Source organism: Megalops cyprinoides, chromosome 21, assembly GCF_013368585.1.
Source record: "Megalops cyprinoides isolate fMegCyp1 chromosome 21, fMegCyp1.pri, whole genome shotgun sequence".
NCBI classification, from domain to species: Eukaryota; Metazoa; Chordata; class Actinopteri; order Elopiformes; family Megalopidae; genus Megalops; species Megalops cyprinoides.
In genome coordinates this window covers 24,791,110-24,810,349 of record NC_050603.1, presented here as the reverse complement: position 1 = coordinate 24,810,349, position 19,240 = coordinate 24,791,110, and the positions used below count along the sequence as shown (strand labels likewise).

At 40.0% G+C, this 19,240-nt stretch overlaps 1 protein-coding gene across 1 annotated transcript in view; it reads right to left on the bottom strand.

The window, feature by feature from the left end:
• Positions 1-9,247: 9,247 nt before the first annotated feature.
• angpt1 (angiopoietin 1) overlaps positions 9,248-19,240 on the bottom strand; it is a 61,751-nt gene continuing 51,758 nt past the window's right edge. The window contains exons 8-9 of the mRNA XM_036555584.1: positions 13,420-13,550; positions 9,248-10,371 (exon numbers count right to left, since the gene is read on the bottom strand). Of these exons, the coding sequence (XP_036411477.1) occupies positions 10,211-10,371; positions 13,420-13,550 (292 nt within the window). The 3' untranslated portion in view covers positions 9,248-10,210. The remainder of the gene's footprint in view (positions 10,372-13,419; positions 13,551-19,240) is intronic.

Below are 19,240 nucleotides of genomic sequence, written 5' to 3'. Positions count from 1 at the left end.
ACAGGACTCTACTACAGACATGTAAATATCAATAAATGGTATGAAATATAAAATATGACCCACATGTCTTTATGTCAAACGTATATTCTGTGAATTTAAAAATATATCAAAATGCAAATAGTTAAGGCACATCTAACATAGTATATTTTAAAATGTAATTAAACTATACTGCATTTTGTACAAACTATACACAGAATTGTGTATGTAAAAGTGGTATACCTTCAGACTCTTATGAGAGGCAGTACCACACATTCTTTGTATTGGACCTGTAATTTTCATAATGTGTCATGTTGATATTATTGCTGTGCCACATATGAGTAGTTCAGGTGACCTCATGGATTGTGTCTGGGGTGAACATTATTAGCTAGTGTCCATAAATGCAAACTTGTGTACCTTTAAATACAGAAGACTTCCCTCTGATGTGCAAATCTATAGAGCTTGTCACTCCTTTGGTTTCAAATGGGCTCTCCAGAGTTGCCTCTGGATATGTTAACCATGACTTTGAATCGATGGGGCTTTTGTTACTGGGCACCTCAGTTCAGTCTGTTCAGGAAGTTGTGGTGGAAAATTTTTGATAAAGTGTATACCCCATATGTAAATTATGAGTATTATGAGTATTAGTATTATGAGTATTGCCACTTTCACCCCCCCCCCCCCCCCCCAGAGAAAAGCGGAGCTTGACGTGGTACGATTAAGCTTGTTACATGGTGGAAATGTTATTGCCAGCAAACATCATAAGCATTGCCAACAAATGTTAGCTTTTGATTTTAACCACACTTATTGACATATTAACTGAAGTTATTGATATATTACATTAGATATTTATTTTATCTTTACTGTATGTGGAGGTCTGGAAGTGTATAAGGAAACCAGACAATCTAATATGTTAGCCTTAAATAATATGTATTCTATTATACTTCGTATGGTGGAAAATATTGTTTGCATTAAGCACTACTACTGAAAAGTAATATGATGTGATTCTATGCCTAAATAATGCTGGGGGTTACCCTAGGTCATAAACATTGCATGTAGGCCATTGTAAGACACCGCTAGGGGGGGTAATCTTGGGGGCTATTACAGGACAGTGGGTGACCTTGGAGAAGGAACACTGCCTTCAGCATTGCCCCTCCTTGGACGTCACCCCAGAACCTTTGTGCGCTATGTTGTTGTTTCATAGTCATGCCATCCTCTCCTATTGGCTCCTAGTCTACGCTTATTGTATCTTCTCTCCCTGCTCTTCTCCTATTGGTTTACGGTCTACGCTTATTATATCTTTTTCCTCTGACTCATAGTCATGCCACCTTCGCTTATTGTATCTCCTCCCTTTGACATGCCCCTACAGCACGTCAGCCTGTTTTTGCCCCTTTTAACATATGCATCCCATTTTAGTTTTATATTTTATTTTATGAGTTATACAGCTAGAAAATAACAGCTGATTGCCTGCATTGGCCTAGCTGACATCTACTGACAAATGCTTGCAAACTGTATGTGGATTTACTGCAATTTGTCATAGTTGCTCATCATAGTAGTGCTGAGCTAATGGCCCCCCTTTGTAGGGTTTAGTTCTTCTGGCCCATCTTCTGGGCCGTGTCTAGACGGGGCCTATTTCTTACATTAACCCTTTGCTTTAAGGCCTAACCTTGTAGCTTATGGCACATAGATATCTGTGTGCCTTCTTACAGTCTGCAGCATCGCGGTCTGGCTAACTGAGTTACTTAACCTTTTTTATTATTTAAATGTGGGCCTGGAAATAATGGTAATATTCCAGGCATATATGCTGTGTATTATTTAATTATGCTTAAAAATCATATAGGTGTGGAGTGGGAATAATGGGAAATTTCAGAAGTGTTATGTTTAAAAATAATATACAATTAATGACTATGGAGTTTATGGGACTTTCCAGGCGGGGTAAATGTAACAGCTTAAAAATTAAATAATGGTGTATTAAAATGGAAAATGGGATGATCATGAAGGAGGAGCCTGGGAGGAGTTGGAAGTTGTGGTCTGGGATAGGAGGAGTGAGAAAAGGCATAAAGGATGGATGTAGGCTGAGGGGAAGGGGGAGTGATTGTGGAGTGTTTGTGAATGTATACACACCGCATATACACCTGTTGCTCCGCGGACCAACCCGGTTTACTGTATGTGATTGATCACCATATGCAATAAACCAAACAACCATGATTACATCAGACTCTGTGAGGACTTATTATTTTCTGGAAGGCATCAAAATGTGGAGGAAGACCCTCGGTCCATTTGGCCCAGACCAGGGAGCTATCCACCACAAAGTGCTTCCATAGCCTTCACCCTTCTGGGCTCAGGGTTGCCTCTGGTATAGTACCAGAGACTGCCCATTCCCTTGGGATTCTGTTCAGTTATTTCTTGCTCCAGCTTCCTGAGGTCTCCTGGTGAGGGGAGGTTAAGTCTTGCCAAGGCGTAATATTCCAAGGCTGGGGCCTTCGGTGAGTGGGGACAGCCCCCCTTTGGGTCCATTGTCAACCTTTGAGCCCTTTGGATTCCCTAATGGGGTGGGAGTCTTGCCAGTAGTTGGCACTGGACTCAGGCCCAGCTCTCAGCACTCCTTTCCTGATGGATGAGCTGCTTAGCGTGTTTCCCAAGCTCCTGCAGAAGGGTTCCACAGTAAGGTGGATAATCTCCTCTATCTGGAAAAATTCTTCATTTAGAAACCTGAGTTTAGGTAGCTGACTGACATGTTTATCTTGGCATTCTTGTTCGTTTTCTTATTGTTGCTGTCATGGTTTTAGTATTTGTGTTTGTCTCATTCAGGCTTCTGAAATCAGCAGTTATACATTAAGCTCACCTCCCTGCAGCACCTTCCATACTTGCACAGGAATGTTGAAGTGGGACGAATGCATTCCTCTAGCCAATGGCTACTTTTAACATTTTAAGTTCCATAGTGCACCACAGGAGAGCAAGTGCTAACCAGAGGATAGGGGTATCTCTGCTGATGTCTCCTAAGCACTTCACAGGAGTCTTGTGAGCCTCTAGAGGGTGCTAATTAGCAGCAGGATGAGGGGACCCTTGTGAAACAAACCCACCCAACTCCTGGTGATCCAAAGTCAATTATCTACTAATCGAATTCTAGACTTCACACACGTAATTAGACTTGCTAGAAATGTACTGTATTATTAGCCACTTACACTATTCCTAAACGTGTCTGACTCCTCACCAGATTTAGAAATGTAGCTAGATAGCAACCTTTAAAACATTTGGTTTGAGTGAGCTTGAAAATGTTGTGGTCTTAACGTGGCTGACAGAGGGTCAACTGCCTTGTTTCTTTATTATTCGTACCAATAAATGCTACCTTACAGAGGTAGGCAGGGAGCTAGTCAGCTAGCTAACCAATAACATTGACTGGTTAGCAAACTGTGGCTATAGTGACAGCTACATCACTGGTCATCATAAGACTGGACTACTGCAATGCTCTTTTGGCCGGCCTACCTGCATGCACTATTAAACCTTGGTAGTTGATACAGAAAGCGGCTGCATGTCTGGTTTTCAACCAACCAAAAAGGGCTCATGTTATACCTCTCTTGGTCTCACTCCACTGGCTCCCTGTTGTTGCCCGCTTCATGTTCAAGGCCTTGATGCTCGCATACAGGGTGACCAACAAAACTGCACCTAAGTACCTGAACTCACAGCTGCAACCCTATGTTCCCTCCCGACTGCTACGCTCTGCCACTGAACGGCACCTGGTGGTCTTGTCACATCGTGGCGTTAAATCACTATCCAGGACTTTCTCCGCTGTTGTCTCCTGTTGGTGGAATGAACTTCCACACCTCATCTGTTCTGAGTCCCTTTCTGTCTTCAAGAAACATACAAAGGCACAGCTCTTCTGCTCTCACCTGAGCACCTGAAACACTTCCCCCCAAAAGGAACTTCTCATGACTAAATCTATCTCCTACTAAACTATAAAATTAAAAAAAAAATGTAATGGTTTGGTTGTAATGGTTTAACACACTTGTTAGCTTTACCTTCTAGTTTGTACTTTGCCTGGCCAACCTTTTGACATGCAGTACTTCTAATATTGTTGACTCTGTATGGTTTTTCCCTTGTATTGTATTGTACCTCACTTATAAGTCGCTTTGAATAAAAGCGTCTGCCAAATGAATACATGTAAATGTAAATGTAGAAAATGCTTGCAGGTGTGTTGTTTAGCTAGCTTTACTAAATTGCTCATATGTGTTAGAACAGTTATGTAAAGCCAATGCTTTATCAAATAAAGAAATGACAGCGCTATGGGGAAAGCCGACAATGAGATTAACCTTCTATTCAAACCCTCTATGCTAGTCGTACTGGTGACCATGGTGCCACAATTGTAGGTACCTAGCTGTCACAACTCAGGCAGGGACTCAAGCGCAGACAGCGGAATGGGGTGCACCAAGCGAAGTATAATAAGCCGATACGGGGAATCCAGAAAACGAAGTCAAAACAGGCGAAGTCGGAAAACCAGAAAAACACGGCTAACAGTACCAAACAGATCCAAAAACACGGTCGAGGGAAACAGGCAAGATCGGGGAAACAGGCTGGCAGGCAGAACAGGAAAAATAGCTTGTAGCGAAACAGATAACTGAGACGAACTAGCAACGAGACAAGAAACAAACGGGGAATATATAGGGCAAGGCAGATGACAAGATGGGATGCAGGTATGCAGGCAGGCAGGTAGAGACAATCAGGTGGGCGGAGAACGGGGCAGGGCTAGAACACAAGGAAAAACAAAAGCACATGGACAGGGAAAAGAAAACAACCGGCTAAGACGCCGCAGTCATGACACCTAGCATTTGTAAAATGGCATTGTTAATTCGTTTACGGACATTCTGTTTGCTACAAAGACAGCTAGCTAAATGGCTAACACAGTCATAGATATATACCAGGTAGCCATCATTTTGCGAGCTAACTTCGTTTTCATTTCAATTTCTGGCATTTTAACTAGTTAGCTATGGAGTAACTATTTGCCACTATTTGGTACTATGTAGCATATGTGAGATGTCTATATGCAGCAACAAACTAAATTGCTAGCGTAACTGGCTAGTGTTTCCTAGCTAATTGGCTAATCTTACATAGCAGTCCATCGGGAAAGCTGAGACAATCTTATGGAACTGTTTCTGAAGGAGTGCACTGACAGATTGTGCTACACGAACCCACACTCCTTCTTGCAGACTGTCTGCCCCTCGCTCTTTAAGCAATGCTATTGATTGTGCGTATGCACACAAAGTCACATCTGCTCCATTTAGCTTGAGATTTGAGGTGTGGCTCATTGGTCCACATGGCCTCACCTAACTGGTCACTTTATTGTCATTGCTGTACGCACTCCGGTATCAGGGTAGTAGTAGTAATGGTTGTAGTTGTAATAACCACAAATAATTTGTTTTGTTTATAAGACACCTTTAAGAGCAACTTACAGAACTTAATTTTTTGATTATCTTGCATTTGTACTGTTAGGTTTAGAGAAGCAAAATATGCACCTTGCATGCTTCAGCAAGTTATAACATCAGTGCCCTCCCTGTGAATTATACCTGCGAACACTCGATAACAAGCCCAGCTCCAACAGATCACACTCACAAGTCTTCGAATGGATACGGCTATTTGAGCACTTAAGGATATTTTTGTAGAAAAAAGGCAAAGCACAACTAGAGCAGACGTGCCAGTGTGGAACACTTACAGGGGGAAAGATGCCCCTTCCTTTTGGACAACCTTATTTTCTGTCCATTTTTGTTGTCACAGGAAAATGAGATCTCATCCCCCGTTAACACTGCAGGTCTCCGCTCTTATCTGATCTGGCAAGGAACGCTGCTGTCTGCCGGCTCTCCCACCAGAGCTTTCTTCCTTTGTCTGTCTTCAGCAACAGGAAATGATCAATCTTCAGGAGGGCCAACAGCCCATGAAGACCAGGGGCCAAGTCCTAGCTGTGTCAGACTTCACCCTAATCCCAATAAATACGTGCGGTCTGTGGAGCTTGGATCACTGCTTGACGGAACATAAACGTATCAACGTTAACTACAAAACTACAAAAAACTATTCGTCTGCTTCTGGGTTATTAAGGCCTGGTATTTAATCTTTAAATACCTCAACTCCTTCCAGCCACAAAGTGGTGTTGCCATCTCCTTGTCCTCTATTTACTACCTTTTAAGCATGAAAAGGAAATACAAAGCCCTCTTTTTCCACTTTAGATGGCCCCGTTCTTAACATTCATTTTGGGGTGTCCATATGCTCAACACATTCCAGCAGGGGGTCGGGTCATGCCAGGCGGCGAGGGATAAACAACAGTTCGCAAGCAGCAGTAATTTGTTTAACCTCTGATCAGGTTCAGGAATGTCTGCTACGGAAAGAGTGGGGGTCCTGACAGCATCGTTTGACATTTCGGCAATCTGTCACTGCAGATAGCTCCACATTAACAACCGCAGCCTAATCTCACACCCATCTGCCACACGCTGGAAAACACGCTTCCCCAGCAGTCTCCTCGGCCTTTTAACTGCCGATTAAACAATGGTAGTACTATTTTCATCCCGAAACTTAACCCCAGTGTGGAAGACAAGCTTGTCTGTGGGTTCAGGAGAGAGTGAAAAGCTCTGGTGGCCCAAGGGTAAATTCAATCCAAGTGAAATGCAAATTTTGAATGACAAAGCTCAGAAAATAATGCTTTTGCCTGTGTTATTCGCAGCATTATGAGTTAGTCAGTCACTGACTTGCTTATATATGTTATGTATTCAGAGTTCAGAAGGACTAAACACTTTGAGGTTAGACTGAACAAGGGCCCTATGGATTTATGGTTAGTATGAAAGAGAAGCCTGTGCATCTTCAGCCTGTAGCCAGATGAGAGATGGTCACAGACTCCAACAGAACCACAGACACAACGTGTAAATAATAAGAAAGATGCAAAAATGGCAACTTTTTGAATAATACACACCTACAGTCACACACAACCCTAACAGGGTGTGTTTTATTGTGTTCTTTTGTCTTAGCAAATAATTTCAAAATAGCATCAGCTTGTGTCACACAGAGCACTCTTCCTTTCCAGCCAATCAGGCTCTTCAGATGCTCAGCCAAGTCTTCCAGTCTTTCATTATAAATGTGCGCTCTGCAAAGGGTATCCTCCAAAATGCATGCTTTCAGTAAGGGGGAAAAGCCATTGCTTCACATGCCTTTATTTAATCTATGCTCAGAAAGTGTTGACCATTTGTTACAAAACTTCTTTTAACTGTAAAAATAAAATGACAGACCTACAATTTTATGAGGTGCAAGCAGTGCCATTAAACACATATTTTCCCCTTCGTTCTGTTATTCTGACTAGTATTATTTATGCATAGGTTAATAAAAGAACTCTGGAGGAAACAAAACAAAGAAATTGGGTGCTTTCCTTAGGAAAGTTATTCCATATACATATATACACAAAAATATGCCATTTATCATGTTCATAAACTTGTCATTTCAAAACTTTTACAAGTTCCAGATACTGCATTTATTTATTTATTTTTTTATTGACAAGTACCTGTTTTTATTAATATATTAAACAGAACTTTCTTTGTTTTCATTTCATACTGGTAACACTATTGTGTGAAGCAGGTATTAAGTACACTGAAAGGCAACATTAAATTTATTAGTCTACAGCTTGGCAGCATTAAATGTAAATGGCATTAGAGTGGGAAAAAAACAGGGAAAGAAAAATAGGTATGGATTGTACCAATCTTCCTGTTTTCAGCACAGTCAACCACTCAAAGAAACAGATTAGGTATGCTACATCAGTTGTTAAGCCTATACAACATTGTTGTCAACAGCTCTAATTTGAATACATATTTAGGCCTAAATTCTGCTCAAACCCTAAAATATAGGAAAATGGATATGATTTAAAGTGATCTCACCCATTCTGTTCAGCTAAGTCATTTTAAATGTTTTGTACCTGAGCTTTGAAAGTACCTCTATGCTAGTGGAAGAAGAGTTTACGAAGCATTACATTAATGGATATTAATGGAATAAACAGCAATGCTAATACAATAGCATTTCATATATCTTAAAAAATCATGTCTTCTCACATACAAATGATTAAGTCTTTCCATATTAAAATAATGGCACATATATGTCAGCTCCATTATCATTACTGCATTGCTGAGAAGTCACTGTTCTTTTGCTGATTTCACAAATATGATCTTGAGAATTCCAAATATGGAATTAACTTCCATTTAAAAATATGCTCCAGGTGTGATGTATGTCCATTATCTTTTAATGAAAGTGACTTCTACTTTTAGGTTAGGTGCCCGTTAACTGCTAAAATTTCAGCAGCCACTGAAATGAATAGTCACCAATTAAAAAGGTACAGAAAACTGTAACACTTGTCCAGTATAACAAGTTCATAAATAGTCTACATGTATCTTTTCACTTTTTATTTTTCTGTTATGTTTATAGTGTTGGAGCAGTTTCATTTTCTGTTCTCAATAAAGAATGAATAGTTTTTTTTAAAAAAAACACTGATATAACTAAACAGTAAAATATATATTTCAAACAGAAAACAGAAAAAACTGAAATATTTCAATTGTTTAAAGATGTATGTTTCAAATTTTCTCATGTGCTTTGATTTATTACAAAATTTATATTTACATGTTTTCACAGTTTGCTTTCTGTGGTGTTGTTCAGTTGAAACCTGTCCATTAGTTCTAAGATCCTATCACGCTTGTTCAACCATCATAAAACTTACTAACTCACTGATGTCATATTCATCATATGCTTCAGAATCATATTGAGCTCTGTTTTTGATAAATCCATTTGAAAAACAAATAGTACAGGGCAGAGTGATGCTGAGAGATAGTTCCTTTAGGCATGAGATATTTTTCTCATATTTGATACTGATCACCCACAGTTAGCATGCTATAGGAATGATCCACTTATTATTATGTTTTTTTTAGTCAGAGTGGTACAACTGTTAGTGTTTCAGTGACTTTACTGATGAACACCTTTATAAGATGGCAGATGATATCATGTTGCCACTCTACATATTGTTCATCTTAACTTTTGTGCCATGCTAATAAAAGGCAGATTCAATTATTTTTTCCTTACCCCTTGCTAATTTGTATTATGGTGCAATTTCTGTATATGCTGTATATTTCAATTGAAACACTGTATTTTATATCATTAGAATGCATGCCAAGAACAATGCCAAGACAATATAAAAAAGACATCTAAATAAAGACACAAATTGTCTATAAATTAACATCAACAAAAATAGGTGGTAAAAAACATACAATTTTTCATTCCTCTTGTACATATTACCAGTCATAATAAAAGGTATGGAGGAGTATTGGGAATACAGGCTCTTTCAAGGTCTAACTCATTTTCACATTTATACTAAGGAGAAAGCTGAATGTCTTTACAGCATGTTGTGGGTCTTGAAGGAGGTAAGCGGCCATTGGTTGCTTGTCAGCGAGTGGCGTATACCAGCACTCCACAATCACTAATTCAATGATAATGTAGTAGCCTGAAATAATATGTAGAAATAATAAAGTCACATTCAAAATGTACAATACTTCTGGCAGCTAAACCAACCTCAAAATGAGTTCTATGTATTACCAGCCTACACAAATTGTCCTTCTGTGAACCAATGAAGCAATCCTTGAAATCCTCTATGCAGTTCTTTTTCTCTCTTCTGTGTGCAGAAAAATGTGTACAAAAATGTCATACTGTACGTCAAACATTTCAGGCTATTGTATAAAAAAGGCATTAATCAAAAGCGCTCCAATTCAAAATGTCATTCTGCATCACCCCCAAAAAAACCTTGGAAAACAACCGTAGTTTATTTTCCTGTTGTTTCATGTGGATGTCCCAGATCTGCGCTGTTAACATGGAGCAGTGCAAACAAATGAAGCCATCAGAACAAACACTGTTGGCTCCAGCCAGGTTCCTTCAGTTGTGATTGGTCCACAACGCAAGCCCCAGAGTTGGGGAGTAAAGACAGAGAGGTGCAAGGAGCCCTGCGGAAAACAGAACTGGATAACAGTGTTTCTAAAAAAATTTCATGTGAGCCCGGCTACCTGGCTGTTCAGCTTGGTGACTATAAATTCATTGACTATAACATGGCCTCCTCTTCCAGACTGTTTTCTGGACCTTCTATAGAAGGCAGTTGCAGAGTTGGCAGCGACTTTTTCCCTCGGTGTCTGGTGGTCTCAACCAGTACTATCTGCTGCCTTAAGCTCGTGGACCTCGTTCAATAATCGAATGGCCGGATCATCATGGCTGTGGCTTGGAGGGAGTAGCTGGGACCTTTGAAGTAGTGCCACTTGATGCCGTTTAGCTTGCCCAGGTGTTGCCCCTTGGTGTAATACATCCCATTAAGGTTGGATGGCCCGCAGGCGTCAAACCACCAACCTAGATGCAGAGGACAGGAAGAACACAGAAGGAAACAGAGCAAAGAGGATGAATGATTCGATGCTCTGAATCAAAGCTTAAACCCACATGAATATTGAAATGAGGTTGATTATTAAGTCAATGTGCACAAAAGGTTAGTGGGCTTAAATGCTGGTTGCAGGGTACACTGTGATTGAGTACATCCTTAGTATTTGTGCCTGTGCAGGTATTTGCAGTTGCCTCTAGGCAGTAAACCTTTCCACAACACATTGAAAAAGCCCAGCTAAATCCTACACAAAAGAATTATTTATTTATACAGACTTTGAAGAGAGACAGTCAGCCCTGTTGTGGTAACTGATTTCTTCTTCATCATAGCACAAAAGGCAGACATTCAGCAGATCATTAAGCACACCTAAAAAGCACTGTAGTTGCCTGTCTGCTTGAGAATTTATTATTCAACAATGAGACGGCACAATTAAAGTTCTGGAGGAGGGACAACAGTAGAGAATCAAGATTTCCTGTTTCAAACTCATTCCTTTTCCATTTCTGATTTGCAATTCCTCCAGACCTAGATGAAATGGGAGCATTCATTTATTTTGGATGCATGCATGTCTGAAAGGCATTATGGGAAGAGTCTGAAAACATGGATCTGCTACCTGCCATCTTGAAAACATGCCCAGTAACCTTGATGACTAGTATCTATCCCATCTGCTGAAGTCATTTTACAGGTATGTCCACACTGTGTTATAAGTTACTGCTGATCGACGGTGAAGGGTATGTGTGTGTGGATGGAGACAAGTTACGATAGGAAATACATTCATAACAATGGCAATTTAAGATATATTTGTATGGCCACAAACACTGGATGCTTGGATGCTGTCCAAAGTATGTTCAGTGTAGAGTACTGTGCAAGGGCAATGGTTGTGAGCGTAATCTATGTCTGTCTTCACTTGTTTCACAGCATTATAAACAAATAGGTCCTTGCAGCATTCCATGTAAGTACAGAAAGGCCAGCAACTTTTTAACCCAAGTCTGACTTCAATCTGCATCACTTTTGGTCAAATAAATAACAAATGCATTAAACCAAGTAGCTATTTTTTCATTACATATACAACATTGACTCTGCCAGGTGCTAAAACTAGCAAAACATTTGAAAGTAAATAGGTGATAGGTGAAAACAGTGAGACTCTTAAATTCATCATTATAAGTTCAGGACAAAGCAGCACATGGTTAGGATGAATCAGGCTTTGCTGTATTCGGGTCTTTTCTTAGTCTCTCCTTCATTAGCATTCAAAGAAGATAAGATGACCCTTGTAAGTAACACTGTAGGATACTATGCAGTTACGAATGTTTTAAAAACAGACTATGAGGTTAAAATCACATTTACAATCTGTTGAGATTGGAATACATGCAATACAGCAACAGGATGTTTTGAAAGGTGGAAATGTGGAGTTTGCTCTCAATCTGGCAAGTGTGACTCAGCAATTTAACTATTAATGAAGAGTGTATGTGTTGTTGATTTTTTTTGAACTTATCAGATATTCCTCCACATGGCTGCACACACTGGCTATGGCTTGTGTTTCTATTCTGAATTCTGCTAGCAGAGCTGGCATAACATGCCACGGAGTGCCCGCTATAGTATGCCCCGATAAGAGGGAGCCACATGGCAGGACATAACCCTTCTTAACGCACTTGAATGCCAGCCCAGGCTATGACATTTCAATAGCAGTACTGAAAGGCAGAAAGAGATGACACCCCTTGGATTTCTGTCCTCCCTGTTGCTATGGGCTGATCTGCTATCTCTCGGCAGAATGTCTCCACACTTTGGCTGAAAAGAAGTGCTGCAGGCTTTCTCAGAGCCAGAAAAGCAAGGGAATGGAGAAAATATGTTCTCTGAATTTTGGAGGGGGGTCCACCGTTGCTGTCAAGAAACATTAGTGATGTTTGCTTGATGGTATGTGTGAATTTAGGACTCCGGAACTCCTTGTTCTTTGAATGTTGCAGAGGGACAGAATCCAACATGGCTTCCAGCTCTTTCATCAAAAAAACAACCACAGAACTGGGATGAGCATTCACCCTAGTTAAATGATGGTGATAGTGATTGGTCAATACCAGTGGATAAATTGCTCAGAGGTCTAAAGTTAAGTACTGAGGTCCTAAACCAAACTGTAAGGACAGTGAGGTCTTAAACTCCAATGACATATGCCACGTTCTTCAAAAACATAACATGTCAGCTCTCTGTTGTCCAATGTCAAGACAAACCTGCGATGGAGCAACAGATGTAAAAACCCACACTGAATGCTGCTGTCAGAGTCATGCACATGATTAGAGAGGAATGGTGAGACCCACATGTGGGTGGGTGGTCTGCTCACCAGAACATTCTGTCATCTTCATCTTAATAGAAATGCTGTCTCTGCATGGTGTAAGCCCATTGCACCATGGGGGAAAAAGCAATTTTTGAGTCAGAGCGCCAACAGTCTCAGAGAAAGCTCAGAATCTGTTTGGACTGCAGTTGTTTTTAATCTCCAAGACGCTTGGTGCTGGGCCCTTAGCTGTGACCACATCCAGAATGCATTTCAAACCTGAGAGAGCTGCGTTAGGTACACAGTATACAGGATACAGGGGTCCGTGCGGGCCTTATTATTTGCTTGCTTGCCGCGTCCCATGTCACCTCGCATGCCAACAAAAACAGGTTTTCCAACAGTGGTCTGTGAAGGACTCCGGCTTTCGGAGCACAGAACTTTCTTCCGTAACCTCTGACGCTCTCATCTGATGCTTATTGCACAATCTAGTGGCTGTGAGGCCTTGCAGTCAACCCCATCTGCCCTTGAATAAAGAATGGCATGTCCTTATTGAGGTTCCTATTTTGTTAGGATTGGCTTATAGAAGTTTGATGTATTTGCATTGCTCTCATTTGGTCTCTGGTTGGTCGAGGTTTCAGTTCGTGGTTTTAGGGCTTTCAACAGATCGGCAAGTGCTTTTGCTTCAAGAAACCCCAGGGCCGTTCCTGCTCTGCCATGACAGGACAATGACAGGCTGTGTGATTTTGTAGGGGGGTCCTTCACTTACCTCCTGTGAGCATGAGAGAGCATTTGCACATGCAGTTGTCATTGTCCACATCTTTGGTGCTGAAATCAGCCCCGTGGATCACCAAGCTGCTCTGCCTGCCAGCCGTGCCAGTGTGAGTCTTCAGGAACATTCTGTGAAGAAGAGGAAGAGGCAGAAAAGTGGATTTCAAGTTCAGACATACTCTCCCCACACACATGTTCACACACACGAATGATCATGCACACCTTTCTCTTGTTATCTTGCCCTTTACGACCAATTCTTCGTAACCTGACAAATTTTGGAATAAGATATAATAGGAATCATACAAGAAAGATGACAAGTGAAAAAGGACATTGAAAGGCCCAGTACAGCATATGTACCTTCATCCTCAAACTATCAGTTTTATACTGCTGGGAGGGGAGAGCAGGAGGCAGTAATGTATGACAGAAGACACCAAGGAATGTTTGCTTATTCTCTTTACGTATGTGATCCCTGATGCATTTGACAAAGAATAATCCTATTTTTTTTAAGTCTTGTGCTAATGCTGCCTCTGGCTCTGATGAAGATGATCAGGGAAGCAAAGCTTGCAGTGGAGGGAACTGGCTGCTGGAGTGACAGGAGTGTGCTCGGTAATGCACTGTCAGTGAAGAACTCAGTGCTCCCCGTGTTCCCCAGGGTGTGGCACCTGTTACATCCCCCTGTATAGAGAATCTCTCCAAAAATCTCCAAATGTATAAATGGGCACAAAAGAAGGTTAACCTTAGCGTTAGAAATAATCATATCCTAAAGCATAATTGCACAACTGTGACATGTGCATGCAGTGTGACATGTGGCATGTGCATTCATTTGCACACTTTGATTATTACTCACAAGGGTTGTACAAGGAACTTCATTAATCATTGACACAACACATGTTTACTTTTTTATGAAAAGGATTAATCATCAGTTGGTTGAACCCAATAACCGTTTCACACTTGCTGTGATTCTCACTTACTAATTAATTCACATTGATGGACGGATGATGGACACAGATGGACGGTTCATTGCACTATTTAAAATGACTTCATTTTCACGGCCATGGAACTAGCCTTGATTCTCACTGTAAATGCATACTCAGATTTGTTGTCCTTTCATTCCCCTCATCATTAATGATTACAGCATGCAGTCCCATAAGATGATATGTCTGGGCCTTGGAACAACGCTGGCGGCCTATGTCAACGAAGTGAATGAAATGAAACATGCTCTTTCACAAAATCATTTCCTGAGATGAGCACTAATGGTCACGTAAGTGCATGTGCTATAAGTCTCACTTGGGATGTCTTTTTTAAGGTAAAAGAAAGGAAAACACATTTTTTGTGAACGCAATAACTTAATAGTACCACAAATAACATGAATGATAACTTTACTTTAACAAGAGTTTGGCTGACCTTGAGGAATTCGCTCTTTGGATATGGAACAGCAATAGCATGATAGAAACTGAGTCAGAGGAGCTGTTCCTCATTAACTGGCCATGAAGAGACTAACTTCCTGATGTATCTGGACTACAAGACCCAGCTGAAATCTTGAGCGAGCTTTTAAACAACATTATAGAACTATATCCAGAGACATGAGGACAGCTTTTAAACAGTATTACAGAATCATGTCCAGAGACATGAATGAGTTTTTAAACAGCATAACAGAACCATATCCAAAATCATGAGTGAGCCTTTAAACAAGTATTACAGAACCACATCCAGAGCCACCATGACTGCAACATCTTCTGTTATTGTATTCAGAGCTTGCTATCTGCATATTTCCCACAATGCACCCAACTACTTCCCTGTTCAAAAACAGACATAACGACATGCAGAATCAATATGAAAACCCCATAGTATCAGACAAGGTCATTTTTTCCAGAGCTTTTTTCTCCAAAATGCTTATTCAACAGGTTGCAGATTTATGTGCTGTGTTTGGGATTTTCTGAAAAAAATACCACTACTAATAATGAACGTGATAATAAAATATGTCCTTTTGATTTACATCTTCCCTTCGAAATATTATGTACTCATTGGACTTTTGGGACAATCCAGATGAACATATTCATTGGACGGAAAAAAACAAACATGTCTTAGCATTTGTAAGACTTGTCTTTTTCTCCGGCAGCGTTCTCTAAGGTCACTCAATGTCATGACCTATGCGTCAACTGAAGCTGTGACATCACAGCTGATGCTGCTCCTATGATTTTTTCAGACACTGATTCCATTTGAATAACTTTTTAATAACTATTTTAATAAATAGTGCACAAAACTAGATTCAAACCATATTCTGTGGAAAAAGAATTGTGTAGGATTTATTTGAATCTGTACAATTAAACCCTAAGGGAAGGGATTTGTGGCCAAGCCATCTTATTTCCCAAAAATCTGAAGGTTTATGTTTCCTGCTCTTTGTTATGAAATGTGTTGGTAGTCAGCAGTTTGGATATTATCAGAATTCCTCATTGTCATTTGACAGTGGATCAATAATATTCAATGCATTTATTCATGTATTAATATTTATTCAGGGGATATTTGTCATTGTTGCTCATATCAAAAAAAGTTCAAAAAATATTTCTTTGAAAATAGTTGCCAATCATTCAGCTCTGTGTAGCCACTAAAGGTAAAGTGGACTCTGATTGACCTTTCATAGCTATATGTAATGGTCACTCCTTTCCCATCATGCACCTGTCCAACAATACATGCATTGCTTATGTTCTTCTGTGCTGGAGGTCGCTCTGGATAAGAGTGTCTGCTAAATGAATGTAATGTAATGTAATGAATTGCATGAAGAAATCAATGAATTTGTGCTGTAGTACTCCACAACAGAAAATGTGGTTCCCTGTCATAGGAAGACCATGAAAATAGGGGCCCAAAGAAGGTTTATGTTTACGTTTGTCTGCACAGCCAGTTGTAGCTGCTGTCAAGGCCATCACCCACTTATTCAGTGGGTGCAAGAACAAAGAGGTCACTGAGATCACTGGGAGCAACATTCCTTTCAAAACACTTGACAATAAAGAAAATCATAGTTCTCCCTTTCTGACAGGAAGATGTGTCAGACTCCATTTGAACATGTTCAGAGATAAGGGCAAGCTTTCGCCTGCCCATAGAGGTTCAGGGAGTGCATGTGTGGTCGCTTTCAAGACCCCGCAATATTCTCTCATAGTGGGCCTTTGTCTGTCGTTTCACATTAAAAATGCACCCATAATATTGAAACATTCATATTTCTTTCACGGTTTGACATGTTTATAGAAATCCTGCATAAAATATGGGAAGTTTCTGGGTAAAATCAAGACAAACTACATTTATGACGTACAGTACATATAATTCATGATAATTTGACTTAGTGGTCATACTTGTGTTTCAGAATCAAACTAGCTGCAGATAAGCAATGGTGCATTAAGAAGATTTTCTGTCAAATCCCCCTGGCATTCAAAAATGGAGGACTATACATCTAATTCTATCCATTTAAGGCTTCAGTAGGGTACTTGAACATTGTGCAATGCTTGTGTTTAAGACCTGATGTATAACACAAATTCACTTAAAATGAAACCATGTCCATTAAATAATCTGCATCTGGTGTTGCCCTCTGGAATATAAAATGGATCAAATTTCTGCAAGCTAGTTTTATGAGTGTGTGTGTGTATGTGTGTGTGTCTGTATGCATAATGTAACTTCTAAGTTCTTGTGCCTTTTTGCATGTAGCTAGTTATCAAAGCCCTGGGTATCTAAAAATGTATTCCCTTAAAATGTGTGCACAAAAAAGATAGCAGGAAGAATATGAAAATGAGCAGCAAGAACCTCTCAGCTATAAATATAGATGTTGAACAATGGGGGTAGGGGGCCAGCATGTTCCTGCTAAGATAATGCTAATGCTGTGGGAGACAGTGGAATGAGCCTATAATTTTATCTCTACAAGTGTGCAATGTAGACTGCTATTGTCACACCAACAGATGGGCCAAACAGAACAACATAACATGGATAGACTCATAAATCAACACTGGTAGTTGCAGCTAGCTCCAAATGCAATTTGTTTTCTAATAAATGACCACTAACAACTATCAAATAAAAATCACAGCACCCAATGTTCATGGCATACAATGAAGAGACAGATACGTTGTGCACCTTTTGAGGTAAAATCAACAACCTGTCACAAAGACAAGAAAAGCAATCTGCCCAGCCAAGCTAATGCTGACCTGCAAGCTTTGAGTAAGTGAGAAGGAGGGAGTATATCTAAGGTCAGAGGAGGAGGGAGGAGATGTTCTAAAATGGTTGATGAATATATGGCCATTGATTACAACTGAGAAATTCACTCATTACTGTGGAATGTGCCTGTTACCCTGAACAAATGTCCAACGAAACCCTTCAGTATTATAATAATAAAATACCAATATTTATTAGTAGTATTAAATAAATACTAAATAAAAAAAAACTTAAAAAAACTTTTCAGGAATTTGCACATCAGACACTTTTATAAGACAAAATGAATGTGTTGAGTTTCACCCAATACAATAAACTACTACATTTTTAATAAGGAATAAATGACTATTAATGAACTATAAATTATGGTATTGGATATATTATACTAATGGTGTAATTCTTATATTATTTAATATGTGTATTTATATGTAAAATACTTATTTATTACTATTAATGTAACTCCTATAAGCTACTGTACAATAAAGACCTGTCATGACTGCATATTGTGCATGTATTGTATATGTACAAGATGCTGTGTTTGCATTAAAATCAGGTAACTCTTTCCTCCCCACTCCCCCAACACACACACAAGCACACAGTGAGCCCAGCTGCTTAGTGACAGCTTTCTGGGGAGTGATAGGACACATTTTTGGGACACAAATTTTATGTAGTGGTATGCGTCTCTCTTGTGCTTTTCCCTATGTCTGCAACGCTATGTGTTAGTTAAATGATTCTGCGTATTTAATAGGTCCTAAATTTAAGTGCAGAGAGATGAAAAGTATAACATTTTAAAAAGGCAAAAACATTAACTGGAAGCTGAGATGCCCTGGGACGCTCTGCTGCATCTGAACTGCAAACACACTTCGCACAATGGGCCGGCTAAGAAAACAGTCATCTCTTTCAATGCACTGCATTATAAATTACCATCAAAGCGGGGAGACGGCATGCCTTTACATCCCGTTTGCACTAAGAAACGATGAAAGCTAACCTTGCCACATAAATGGCCTTTTCTACTTCACTGGTCTGACATGTCCTGTTTACTTTACCATACCTCTGCCCTCGCCCCGAATCTGTCATGATAATAAAATGCCTTCTTGCACCAATATGAATATATAATCATGTCTTCTCGTACTAAAATGCTTCAAAAATGCACAATTATAACAACCATGACTAATGCGACTACTATATGTGAGTGGACATTATAGACAGCTGTAGGGTACTCATGGGTCCATTTAATGTTTTAGTCTATGTATCGTGTTTCCCTGACCTTGTGGTTAAGAGTGTCTGTCCTGATACCAGATGTTTGTGGGTTCAATCCCCAGCCAAGTCGTACCAAGGACTTTGGAAAGTGATCCCGCTGCCTCTCCGCCTGGCGCTCAGCATTACAGTGCTAGAATGGCATCCCCTCCGGTCCCATCCAAGATGCTTCACAACGCATAAATTTGGAAAATCTCCGAACCTCTGAGCCATCTAGACTTGGACATGGCTTTTTCTTTTGTCCTTTAATACAGAGCATTCCTCAAGGGACCCTTTTTTTTCAAATGGAAACTGATGTTGAATTAAGGGGCGAAACAAACATGCTAATTATCATGCATATGTAATGCAAGTTTTAGAATGCTAGTAAAGATATT